At 35.6% G+C, this 12578-nt stretch overlaps 1 protein-coding gene across 4 annotated transcripts in view; it reads left to right on the plus strand.

Annotated features, from left to right (window-relative positions):
- Positions 1-139: 139 nt before the first annotated feature.
- The window catches only part of RAD17 (RAD17 checkpoint clamp loader component), a 37933-nt gene continuing 25494 nt past the window's right edge, over positions 140-12578 (plus strand). The window contains exons 1-10 of one of the 4 annotated variants that reach the window (XM_030322464.1): positions 187-275; positions 592-640; positions 1522-1625; positions 4328-4582; positions 5114-5197; positions 9138-9294; positions 10224-10360; positions 11141-11193; positions 11274-11399; positions 11526-11595. In XM_030322464.1, the coding sequence (XP_030178324.1) occupies positions 1584-1625; positions 4328-4582; positions 5114-5197; positions 9138-9294; positions 10224-10360; positions 11141-11193; positions 11274-11399; positions 11526-11595 (924 nt within the window). In that variant the 5' untranslated portion in view covers positions 187-275; positions 592-640; positions 1522-1583. Of the gene's footprint in view, positions 276-591; positions 641-674; positions 739-1521; positions 1626-4327; positions 4583-5113; positions 5198-9137; positions 9295-10223; positions 10361-11140; positions 11194-11273; positions 11400-11525; positions 11596-12578 lie in introns of those variants that run through there. The other 3 variants (XM_030322455.2, XM_030322480.1, XM_030322475.1) reach the window with 3 other exon arrangements.

The following is a 12578-nucleotide window of genomic DNA, read 5'->3' on the forward strand; positions in this document are numbered from 1 at the left end:
ACGTTTTCAGTGCAGTGTCCCAGGCTGGTGCACAGGTCAGGTCCGCGTTCCGGGTCAGGCAATGCGGTAGATGCCTAAGTCACAGGCGCCGTTGGCGGCCGCCCTTCTGCCTGTGTCGCGGAAGCGCCGACGGGTCTAAAAGGTCCCCGGGAGGCGGGACCTCTGAGTGGCTCGGCGCTGAGCCCGGGTAGGGCCAGGTGGTTGCCCTTCCGCTGGTGGAGAGCTTGGGCTCCTCCGCTCCTCTCCGCCCACGAGGGGGATGCAGCTCCCGGAAAGTAAGGCCGCCGCGGCTGCGGCTGTAGTATATATATGTTCTAGAGACTCGAACCCATCTCTGCCTTAACGCCTCCCCGAGCTCTCTTCGCTCCTCCTCCCCACCTGCCCATCCCATTTGAAGATGAGAGGGTGGGGGTGCAGAACTCTGGCCTGGGGTCGGGGCACGCGAACGCATCTCGGCTGATTAGTAGCTTTGACGTTTGACGAATGTCTGGTCTTAGTATCTCCCCGCAGTGTGTGTGGCGGAGGGGTGGGAGGGTGAGTAGGCCAGAAATATTCTTGAAGGTCTTTTCTACCTCTGACGTCTCATTTCAGGAAACTGGCATCCATCATCTGGGACAGTTACTTTTCTTTTTTAAAGGAGGTAATTGTCAGTCTTGTTTCCAAAGAGCGACCAGAGTCCTGACCGTAAAAACAGTCTGCATCTTTTATTTCGACCTGCCAGCTATATTTATCCAACAGGTGTTTTTTTCCACCTATGTATCTCTGAAACTCCAAAGCAAAAACCTCTCTAATCATGAACAATTTGTGTGTGTTGGGGGGGGGGGGAGGTGTACAGTTTGTTTTATCGTGTATGGAAGCTTTTACACATAAACTGTGTACATCCAAACCATAAAGCCCAGTACACTTTCCAATTTATAAGTTTGCAGACCTTAAACTTTGCTTCTAGCTAATTTAAAATTGGTGAATTCACTAGTTTATATAAACATTAAAGAATTATTAAAGTCAGAAAATACAGTGTTACCTGCAAATTTCCTAGTATGTTCAATTAAGGAAAACAGTTACAGTTATTATACAGTTAGATTTAAACTCTTTTTCCAAAATAAGTGGAAGTATGAATTTGTTATGTGGTCATTTTTTTTTTTTAATTTTGTGGGGAAAAAAAACCTGCAGTGGTAATTTAAAATGAAGGAAATTTTAATTTTCAGCATAAGAACACAAATAGAATTGTCTGATTTTTTTTTTTACTGACAAAATGTGAAGTATGTGTTTTTTCTGTTTTCTCTAATATATTATTGAGTACATGTGAAAGACAACGCTTAACACAAGTAGTTTACTTGACATTGTTGTAGTAATTGAAAGTACACTTTGTTGTAGCATTTTGACTTTGTTATATATATTTGCTATGTTTTCTTTCACTAGTTTTTCAACTTCTCTTATCCTGTTGATTACAATGGTATATGTCACCATACCTCTATTTTACAGTTTTTCCTATTTTGAAATTTTTTTCTTTTTTTTCTCTAGGTGAAGTATACTTTAATGTACTACAGGTTGTATACTACGGATGGGAACTATTAAAGTTTATAATGTCAAAAACTTTTCTTAGACCAAAGGTATCTTCCACAAAGGTATGACACACTAAAATGGCCATGTAATAATTGTCCAAAAAGAATGGTAAATTTTGTGTATGTTCTTAATGACTTATTATTGCCATCAAAGTAACAATGCCCAGTATGTGATGTAATTAATGATCTAAAAATTGTGATAGTGAGTTGTGAAGTGACTAAAACCACAATTTTAAAAAAGTGATTATAATCTCAGTTGCAAAGAAAAGCCTGAAAACTCTTAAATGAAAGGTCAGTAGAAGAAAAAGAAATATATGAGTCTTAGTTGGTGTTAAAGTGTAACAACAAGCCGTGCCTCTTAGAAACCTTAGTTCTCACTAAGGCTAGTGGGCAGAGTAAGATGGGGGTCAGGTTGCATCATACTCATTTGCAGGGTACCTATTTTCTAGTGGTGGGTCTTATTTTTCTTTGATCTTAAATAAGTGACTAAACTTTGCTCTTTCTCAGTCTTTTTTTTTTTTTCCAGTGATGGGAGTCCACATTTATATAAGAAATAAAACTGTAAATTGTATAAGTAACCTGCAGATCAGAACTATGAGATCGGGGTGCCTGGGTGGCTCAGTTATTTAAGGCTCTGATTTTGATTTCGGCTCAGGTCATAATTTCATGATTTGTGAGTTTGAGCCCTTGAGTGAGGTTCTGAGTGGCAGTGTAGAGCCTGCTTGAGATTCTCTTTCTGCCTCTCTCTCTGCCCCTCCCTTCCTCCTGTGCTCTCGCACAGTCATTCTTTCTCTCTCTGTCTCTCTCTCTCAAAAATAAATATACATATAAGAAAATAGAATTAGGGCGCCTGGGTGGCTCAGTCAGTTAAGCACCTGACTTCAGCTCACATCATGATATGTGGTTTGTGAGTTCGAGCCTGCATTTGGGCTGTCTGCTGTGAGCGCAGAGCCCATTTTGGATCCTTTGTCTCCCTCTCTCTCTGCCTCTCCCCTGATCTCAAAAATACATAAACATTAAAAAAAAAAAAAAAGAATTGCGAGATCAGATTTGCTATCAAAAGGTTTACTATAGCAAATGATATTTTTACATACTCTTAAAATACAAGAAAAGAGCCAAAATTGTAGTGCCACTAACAGTCTTGGAGAAGAGGAAATGAATTAGGTGGCTGTGACTGAATTTTTTTCCCACAGGTCTTCCTTTACCCACTGGTGATAATATTCCTAACTTTTTGTCCTTAAAGTGGGAGTGAAGTGTGACTTTCATTCCTAAAATACTTCTAAATCTCAACTTGCATTTCCTTAGCATTGTCTAATATGTGGTACACAACTATGGCTGAGTATTCAATGAAAATGTACCCTAGGTTTCCCCTTGTTAGCCAGCCAGGGAATTTCAAAAGCCAGTACTAAGCTAGGTTTTTCTAGATTTACACTGTAGGAATGTTAAGAAAATTCATCTTAAAAATTTTAGTTACTAAAAAGAAATTTTTAATACTCCCAAATACTTTTAGGTTTTGTTGTTTTTTTTTAATGTTTGCTTGTGTTTGAGAGAGCTCAAGAGCACACAAGCCAGGGAAGAGTGGAGAGAGAGGGACACAGGATCTGAAGCAGGCTCTCCGTTGTCAGCATAGAGCCCTTCGTGGGGCTCGATCTCACGAGTGTGAGATGATGACCTGAGCCGAAATCAAGAGTTGGACGCTTAACCAACTGAGCCACCCAGACACCCCTAAATATTTTTAGGGTTAAATTGCTTAATTCGTCATTTTTCTCTGTGTATCCTTACAAAGGATTCTAAAGAAAAGTTAATGATAAAGGGAACTGTAGAGAGACCAACAGTTTCTAGAGACCAGAAGCACGTGAAATAGAACTCACTGATTTTCCTGTTCTATTATCCCAATTCTGTTTTCCTAGACAAATCTAAGAAACAGATCATCCTCCTTGGAAAACCTGCCTCCCTTTATTGAAAATAGTATTTGCTTTACAGGCTAAAGAGAAATGTAATCAAGTCATAATTAGAAATTATTCATAGCGGGGTGCCTGTGTGACTCATTCAGTTGAGCATACGCCTTCATCTCAGGTCCTGATCTCACGGCTCATGAGTTGGAGCCCCACATTGGGCTCTGTGCCGGCAGTGCTGCGTCTGCTTGGGGTTCTCTCTCTTACCTCTCTCTGAACCTCCCCCACTGGTGCTTTCTTTCTCTTTGACAATAAATAAACTTAAAAAAAGAACAAATTATTCATAGCATCAGGATTCTTAGACTGTACCTTCATAAAAGTTAAAGCTGATAAGGATTATTTGGATCAGTATGCAGTGGTTCTTAGTTTGTGAATGTATTAATCTGGTCAAGGAAGAAGTATCACTCTTCTTATGGTTAAAGTATATATATTTTAACATTCTATTTCCTTATTTAGTTTTGCTTCTTTTTTGGTACTTAATTTTAATATTCTTGTTTTAGTCTACCAATAAGTTTAAGAATAATCAGTCTATTCTATACTGGGAATATTGTAATTAGTAAAAAGAATTACGTTTGTATTCTATATTCCTTTAGATGGCATTCATCATTATCCTGGTTAAGTGGACAAGTATGCATTTGTACCTAGCATGAAGTAAAAAAATAACTAATAGATATAAAGCCAGATTTACTTAAAGAATTAAGTTGTGAGATTTTTGTTTGAGATATTGCAAGTATATGAATATATTTTTTGTAGCTTACTTACATAGGGAATAGAAGCAGAAAATATAATATTTACATTTCTTTTTTTCAGGTAACAGATTGGGTAGACCCATCGTTTGATGATTTTTCAGAGAATACAGGCATCTCTATTACTGCCACATCGTTACATGTGAATAACGCAAGTCACAGAAGAAAAAATGTGCCTTCCAGATTAGAAAGTAGCAGATTTCCAGCTAGAAAAAGAGAAAAGCCACTGTCTTCAGAACAGATTTATGGTCCAGAAAATTCGAAAGACTATTTATCTGAAAACGAACCATGGGTGGATAAATACAAACCAGAAACTCAGGTACTAAGTAGGATACAAACAAGTGTACGTAATTTAATTTCAGGAAGGAGAGGAATGTGCATTTTCAGATGATTACTCATAAAAATCTGAATGAATGAATTAGAAAAAAACAATAGTTCCTAGGTTTTTTTTATGTTCCGTTGTTTAGCATTTCTCAAGTTCTTCCGAAGTTGAACCATTGCTTATTTGTCTTAGATTTAATTTAACCCAACATAGAATTGATCTGTTTATTTTTTTCTTAAGTATAACACCTCCCTCTGTTTATTCCCTTCCCAAAATGTATTTGAGGATTTAAAAAAAATTATAAAATTCCAGACCTGCTCCAAATTTTCATAAAAAGGTATCAGCGTAAGAACGGAATTTTTCCATAACAATATAAAAAATTAAGTGTAATAACAAAGACTTTTAGTTACCTCATGTGTTACTTGTTTGCTAGTTTTTTCATTAAAAATGCTTAATTTAGATTAATGTGTACTAATGTACCAAAAATCCTTGGGTTAAAATTGTTTATTTTAAACTTGAAATTTTTAGCATGAACTTGCTGTGCATAAAAAGAAAATTGAAGAAGTTGAAACCTGGTTAAAAGCTAAAGTCTTAGAAAGGCAACCAAAACAGGTAATTTGATAAGAAATGTGTTTTAAAATATATTAACATCAAATGTTTCTCCGATTTATGGTTGGTTGTAAGAAGTTATACTTTTAGGATGACATTGTTCATTAAGTCCAGATCACATACATTAAAAGTCTTTGGTTTACTGCTTCAAGTTTTACTAAAAGACTCAGACTTTGAGTTTTCTCCTTTACTTATACCTCTTTCTCCCACTTATGTCCTCGTAAGTCATCATAAAGCATAATAAACCGGTTAGGGTTCTAGCATATTTAGCATATCTGATCATCTCATGCTGAAGCAAGAGGCAAATTACTTACTAGTTTTTGTACTAAATATAGCCTGAAACAGTCATTCATTTTAAGGCTAATTTTTTTGTTTCACTTCCTAATTCTGTAATTACTCTTGGCTTCCAAGCTAGAATATTCTTTCTCTCTCTCCTTTTTTTTTTTAATGTTTGTTTATTTCATGAGTGAGATAGAGTGTGAAGAGGGGAGGGGCAGAGAGAGAGGGAGACACAGAATCCGAAGCAGATTCCAGGCTCTGAGTTGTCAGCACAGAGCCCGGTGTGGGGCTCGAACTCACAAACTGTGAGATCATGACCTGAGCCAACCGACTGAGCCACCCAGGTGCCTCTCTTTCTCTCTTTTTTTAAACTTACTTTTTTTGAGATTTTTTCAAATATAAAGGAAAGTAGAATAATAAATGACTACTCATATGCCCATAAAGTACCCGTCATTTTCACTCTCAAGTATTTTAAAGTAAATTATAGATAAGTGACATTTCAGTCAGATTTTTAGAAACATCATTATGCCTCTTGTTTTTAAATAAACATTTTCTTAATTAACTATATGTACCATTACTCTAACAAAATTAGTTATAATTCCCTAATGTTATCCAATGCTCATTTCATATGCACATTTATCCATTTGTCTCCAAAATGTCATTTACAGCTGATTTGTTACAACGAGGATCTAATCAGGGAACACCCATTGCATTGGATTGTTACACCTCTTAGGTCTTTTAAAATCTAGAACAGTACACTTCACTCTCTCTTTTTCTCTAAGACATTGTGAAGAGACCAGGCCTGGTGATACACAGAACTCTCACATTCTAAATTTGTCAGATTGTTTCCTCTTCATGATGTCTAACTTGTTCTTCTATCCTGCATTTCCTGTAATCTGGAAGTTTGAATTAAGGGCTTGATTAGACTCAAGTTGAACATTTTTGTAAGAATATTCTGTGTTGTATGGTGTATGTTTCATGTTGTACCATATGAGAAAATGTTTGGTTTTCCTACTGTCTTTGATGTTAAGTTTGATCACTAAATTAAGGAAATTATAGTAAAAAAATCTTCATTGTGAGAAAAGTTTCCCTTGCAACTGCCATATAATCTATGGGGAGAAAATTTGACAATGTTATATGTCCAGTTCCCCAGCAGCCTTTCACCAAAATGCTTTAGCATCCATTTGCAGTCTTTGCCTGAATCAGTTTACTTTGTTAAGATTGCAAAATGGTGATTTTTAAATTCTACTTTTCTATAATTGTTAGCTGGCAGTTTTCTGTACAGAAGTTTGCCAACATTAATTGGGGCTATGTAACTACATTTAAATACAATTCCAATTGGAAACACAGGATAGATTTTAATGGATTGCCTTTAATTTTCAACTTTGAGATGAAGGAGTTTGTGTTTTAGTTGCCTCCAGTGGTAACAGGTCTTTCTCTTTTGAATTGAGGTTTTTTCTGTCTGGTCTGTGGATCTAACCATTTGGTTTAGTGTTGAGATAATGTATTTAAGGTGGATTTGCAGTGTCAGCATTGGTATTCCTCTGCTGGCTCAAAAAAAATCTCCCCTCTGTCTTTTGTGAGTACAGATTCTTGGGCAGTTTCCCTGACACCCTTCTTACATCCAGGCATTTTCTTAGCTGGGCTAATATTTATATCTTTTTAGTGTTCACTATGTTGTCTCACTTACCAATACTTTGATAATGTAAACATTATCATGTGCTAAACCTACTTGTGTTACTGTTAATACTCTAATGAACTTAGGTATGTGTGTGCATATGTTGGTATTTTGGAAAATATTTCCTCTACAATTTTAAAAGCTTCTTCCCTCTAAGAAGTTAGAGTGTTACCAATCATACACTCTTTATTATACAAAAGTCCAATGATGTCAGTAATTACAAGACATTTTTATTCAAAAAAAAATTTGGTGACTTCTAGATTTTTCTGTGGGCAAGCTAAAATTATTTTTTCTTAAATTTATTGTAAGTACTTCAAATATCTGCTGAATTTAATTTTTCAGGGCAGCATCTTTCCTTCAAAATATGGTAAAACTATTACAATGTGATGAAAATGTATATAGGGGATATAGTCAATAAATAATAACTTTGTATGGTGAAATGATAAGTAGACTTATAGTCATCATTTTATAGTGTATAAAAATATCAAATCATTATGTGTACACTTGAAACTAATAGGTTATGTCATTTATACTTCAATAAAAAAAAGAAAAAACTCTATTTTAGGCGATGGGAACATTAACACACAAGTCTTTATGCTTTAGTGTTCTACCTACCTCCCACTTCTCTTACTGGAAGCAAAGCTTTTGCTATGTGGCTATGCTCACTGTGTCAAAAAACAAGACACTTAACTTTATTACATAAGAAAAATACATGGGTGCCCATGTTGATCTTCCTCTTCTTTTTTTAAAAGTAATCTGCTTGGTGGTAGTCAGTTCTCATTACTTACATTAGGCATGTCCTGTAAAGTTACTAGAAACAGTTAGCGAATACTGAACCATAGTTCCTGAGAGAAATAAGTAGTTAGGTTCCTGCAGAATCTTCCTCTGGCCATATTTACATCAAGTCATCAATATATAACCTTGTTTTATATTTGTTTTGGTTTAAAGACACCATATTTAACATATATATATATTTACACTTTTTTTTTTTTTTTAATGCTTATTCATTATTGAGAGACAGAGAAAGATAGAGCTCCAGCACGGGAGGGGCAGAGAGAGGGGGAGACAAAGAATCCAAAGCAGACTCCAGGCTCTGAGCTGTCAGCACAGAGCCTGACTCAGGGCTTGAACTCAAAAACCACGAGATCATGACCTGAGCTGAAGTCAAATGCTTAACCGACTGAGCCACCTAGGTGCCCCATATTTTTCAAATCATTAAAATCATGGCCGATAAATAGCACTATAATTCATGCACTTTTTTGTTTTAAAAAATGGGACTGGTTCTCTTCTGGGGCCAAGTACAAGAGCCCTTTTTATACTAGTTAGTAAAGGTAAACAGTTGAGTAAGGATTACAGTCTACCAGGGGATTAGGAAATCTTCCCCTGATATTTTTTTTAGATTTAACTTTTTTATCAGATTGATAATATGAGGAGATATTACTGTGACCTACAACCTCTAGTCTGTCTTTAGAGTTCTAATTCTGGAAAAGATGTTTCTTAATACACATTTCTTAAAAAATTTGATATCCAAACGAAGATCTTCCCCTAAGAATATTACACTTATTTAATACTAAAGTGTATAATTGAAAGAGAGGTTTGTATTAAGATTGGGTTTTTGAATTCAGGTAACGTCTAAAAATACTTGTTTCAGACATTACCTGCTCAATCTAATTGACATTTAGTTGTTTTAATTTAGCTGCTAAGTAGACCTTAGTAGGGACATAATGCAAGAATGGAAGAATTATCAGAAGCTATACTTAAATTTTAGGAAAAAAACTATCTTATTTTATAGTCATAAAATACTTATGATTTATTTTATACAGCTGGTAAAATCCAGATAGCATCATTGTAAAATTTAGTCACTTTATACCAGAAATTTAGTAAATATTTATAGAAGTAATTAATATTTAGAAAGAAAATTCAAACAAAATACTCTAGCATTCCAGGTGATTTTGATTTTTTATTAATGTTTGTATTTGGTTTTAGGGTGGATCTGTTTTATTAATAACAGGTCCTCCTGGATGTGGGAAAACAACAACTCTAAAAATACTATCAAAGGAGCATGGTATTCAAGTACAAGAGTGGATCAATCCAATTTTACCAGACTTCCAAAAAGATGATTTCAAGGAGATCTTTAATTCTGGTAAGATTTGCTGTGAAGGTAGTGGAAATAGTGGGAAAAGTCTATGTTTAAAGGAGGTTTGAAACTCCCCATCTGGGGTGCCTGGGTGGCTCAGTCGGTTAAGTGTCCGACTTCGGCACAGGTCATGATCTGACGGTTTGTAAGTTTGAGCCCCGCGTCGGGCTCTGTGCTGACAGCTCAGATCCTGGAGCCTGTTTCGGATTCTGTGTCTCTCTCTCTCTGCTTCTCCCCTGCTCATGCTCTGTCTCTCAAAATAAATAAATAAACATTAAAAAAAAAATTAAAAAAAAAAAAAAAGAAAGAAAGAAACTCCCCATCTATATTCTTGAGATTCCCAAGATTTTTGGGTATATGTTTTTAGAAGAAATTATGTGTTGTCACTCATATGCTAGATTGACATCTGACCACTATTAATAACTTCATAAGATAAGAATAGCAATCAAATGAAACCATATGAGAGCATTTTCTTTGATACTTCCCAGTTTTAGAGAGTAGTAATTTCAAGAGAAGAGGGGAAAGTTGCCTCCACTAGAGGAGAATGGGATTGTTTGAGGATTAAGTCTGATCAATTGATTCATAGCACACTCATTTGGAGTGTCTTCATTTTACAGGCAAAGACATAAATGTTTTTACCAGTTGGGTGACTATTGTACTGACAGCTGTATTCTGAAGTTATTTAATTCCATATTACATTCATTGGTATAGAAAATTCACTGTGGTCCATGATGAGTCTTGTCTTTTGAAATGTGTATCTTATTTTGAATTTGAACAGTTTTGCCTAATTAGAAAAAAATCTACAATTTTGTGAGCTCCTTCAGGTATATGTGAATGTATTCAGTAACATATATATGTATATTAAGTACATATGTGTGATGCTGATGTGTGCATAATTTGTTGAGAGTAAAAATGTTGAATGTGTTTTCTTTCAGAATCAAGCTTCCAAGTATTTCCCTATCAATCTCAGATAACAGTTTTTAAAGAGTTTCTGCTAAGAGCAACAAAATATAACAAACTACAAATGCTTGGAGATGATCTGAGAACTGATAAGAGGATAATTCTGGTTGAAGTACGGACAAATTTTGAGATCCTACTAACTATTGAGTAAATAATTACAAGATATATCTTACTGATAGTGGCGTTAACTCTCTGCATAGTATTAATCGTGGTAAAATATAATGTAAAGGCTCTGTGATAGCAGAAACCTCAGGTCTTTTCCAGTAAACTTGAATAGAGTAGCTATCAGTTGATGAACTTTAGAATTCTAATGATGTAAGTGTGGAAAAAGCAAAAGAAATAATTTGAAGGGTGCCTGGGTGGCTCAGTCATTTGAGCATCTGACTCTTGATTTCGGCTCAGGTCATGATCTAGCAGTTCGTAAGTTCAAGCTCGGTATCAGGTCTGCGCCGACAGTGAAAAGCCTGCTTGGGATTCATTCTCATTCTCTCTCTCTCTCTCTCTCTCTCTCTCTCTCTCTCTCCCTCCCTCCCTCCCTCCCCCTCCCTCCCCCTCTTCCCCTCCCTCCCTCTCCCTACCCCTCCCCTTCTCACTTTCTTTCTTGCAAAATAAATAAACTTAAAAAAAAAAGGAAGGATTTTAGAAAGTGGTGTCTTAGTGAAAATACTGTAACTAGTAGTGACCTTAAGAAATTTGAACTGAAACTTGGGTTTCCCATTGATGCATTTTACTGGATAGGACATCAGCTTTTTCATGTTTTCCTTAATTTCTATAAAAGTTCTAGTTACAGTACGTTGAATAGGTGACATTTTTTCCTAATTTGGTAAATATAAATCTGAAAATTAATTTACACAAGAATAAAACTAAACTAGTATTTATCATTTTTCAATAGGATTTACCTAACCAGTTTTATCGAGATTCTCATACTTTACATGAAATTCTCAGGTGAGTTTCAGTGAAGTTTTCTCAAACTTTGAATTAAATGGCAATAGCTTAAATTTCAACATTGCTATACTTTATTTTAGGAAATATGTGCATACTGGTCGGTGTCCTCTAATATTTATAATCTCTGACAGTCTCGGTGGAGATAATAATCAAAGGTTACTGTTTCCCAAAGAAATTCAGGAAGAGTGTGCTATATCAAACATTAGGTAAGAATGAAATTCTTGTTATGCTCACATTCACAAGTTATATTTTTAGGTAATCCTCTAACCCTTATCTTTCTTTTTTTTTTTTTTTTTTTTTTCCCTTATCTTTCTTTATAAAACATTTGACAGTTTTAACCCTGTGGCACCAACAATTATGATGAAATTTCTTAATCGAATAGTGACCATGGAAGCTAATAAGGTAAATCTCTTTAAGAACTGATTAATCTGAATCTTACATTTTATTTATAGAAAGTGAAACTTGCAGAGTTAGAGACACATATTATTTCAGTTTTTAGAATTAAAATATTTTACTACATTTGTAAGGCCTGTCATTTTAGGAAAGGCAGGAAATAGTTTTAGAAATCCAGGGGTGCCTGGGTGGTTCATTCAGTTAAGCGTTTGACTCTTGATGTTGGCTCAGGTCTTGGTCTCAAGGTCATGAGTTCAAGCCCTTTGTTGGGCTCCACAGTGGGCGTGGAGCCTACTTAAAAAAAAGAATCTTTGGGGCGCCTGGGTGGCGCATTCGGTTAAGCGTCCAACTTCAGCCAGGTCACGATCTCGCGGTCCGTGAGTTCGAGCCCCGCGTCAGGCTCTGGGCTGATGGCTCGGAGCCTGGAGCCTGTTTCCGATTCTGTGCCTCCCTCTCTCTCTGCCCCTCCCCCGTTCATGCTCTGTCTCTCTCTGTCCCAAAAATTAAAAAAAAAAAAAAAAAAAATGTTGAAAAAAAAATCTTTAACCTTTTTCTACTATTAAACCTCACTTTCTCTTTCATATTGAAGTAAATAGTTCTTTCCTTGGCTTAGTATTCTAAATTGTGTCGATGATCAAGAGACTGTTTCCTGGCATTTAGATACTTAGTCATCAACAGTCCAACTCTACATTTATCCTGTTGTCAGTTTTTTTTTTAATCTAACATTTTTATTGTGGTAAGAAACATAAAATTTCCCATCTTAACCATTTATTTTCTGATATTATGGAATATACTTGACATAGAACATTCATAAGTTTAAGGTATACAACACACTGATTTGATACACTTAACATATTGCAAAATGCTTACCACTGTGGCATTACACAATACCACCAAGTCGTGTCATTACCACTTCTTTTTTGTGGTGAGAACATTTCAGATCTACTCTCTTAGTACCTTTAAAATATTTAATATGGTGTTATTAACTATAC

This window comes from Lynx canadensis, chromosome A1 (assembly GCF_007474595.2).
Source record: "Lynx canadensis isolate LIC74 chromosome A1, mLynCan4.pri.v2, whole genome shotgun sequence".
Taxonomy (NCBI): domain Eukaryota; kingdom Metazoa; phylum Chordata; class Mammalia; order Carnivora; family Felidae; genus Lynx; species Lynx canadensis.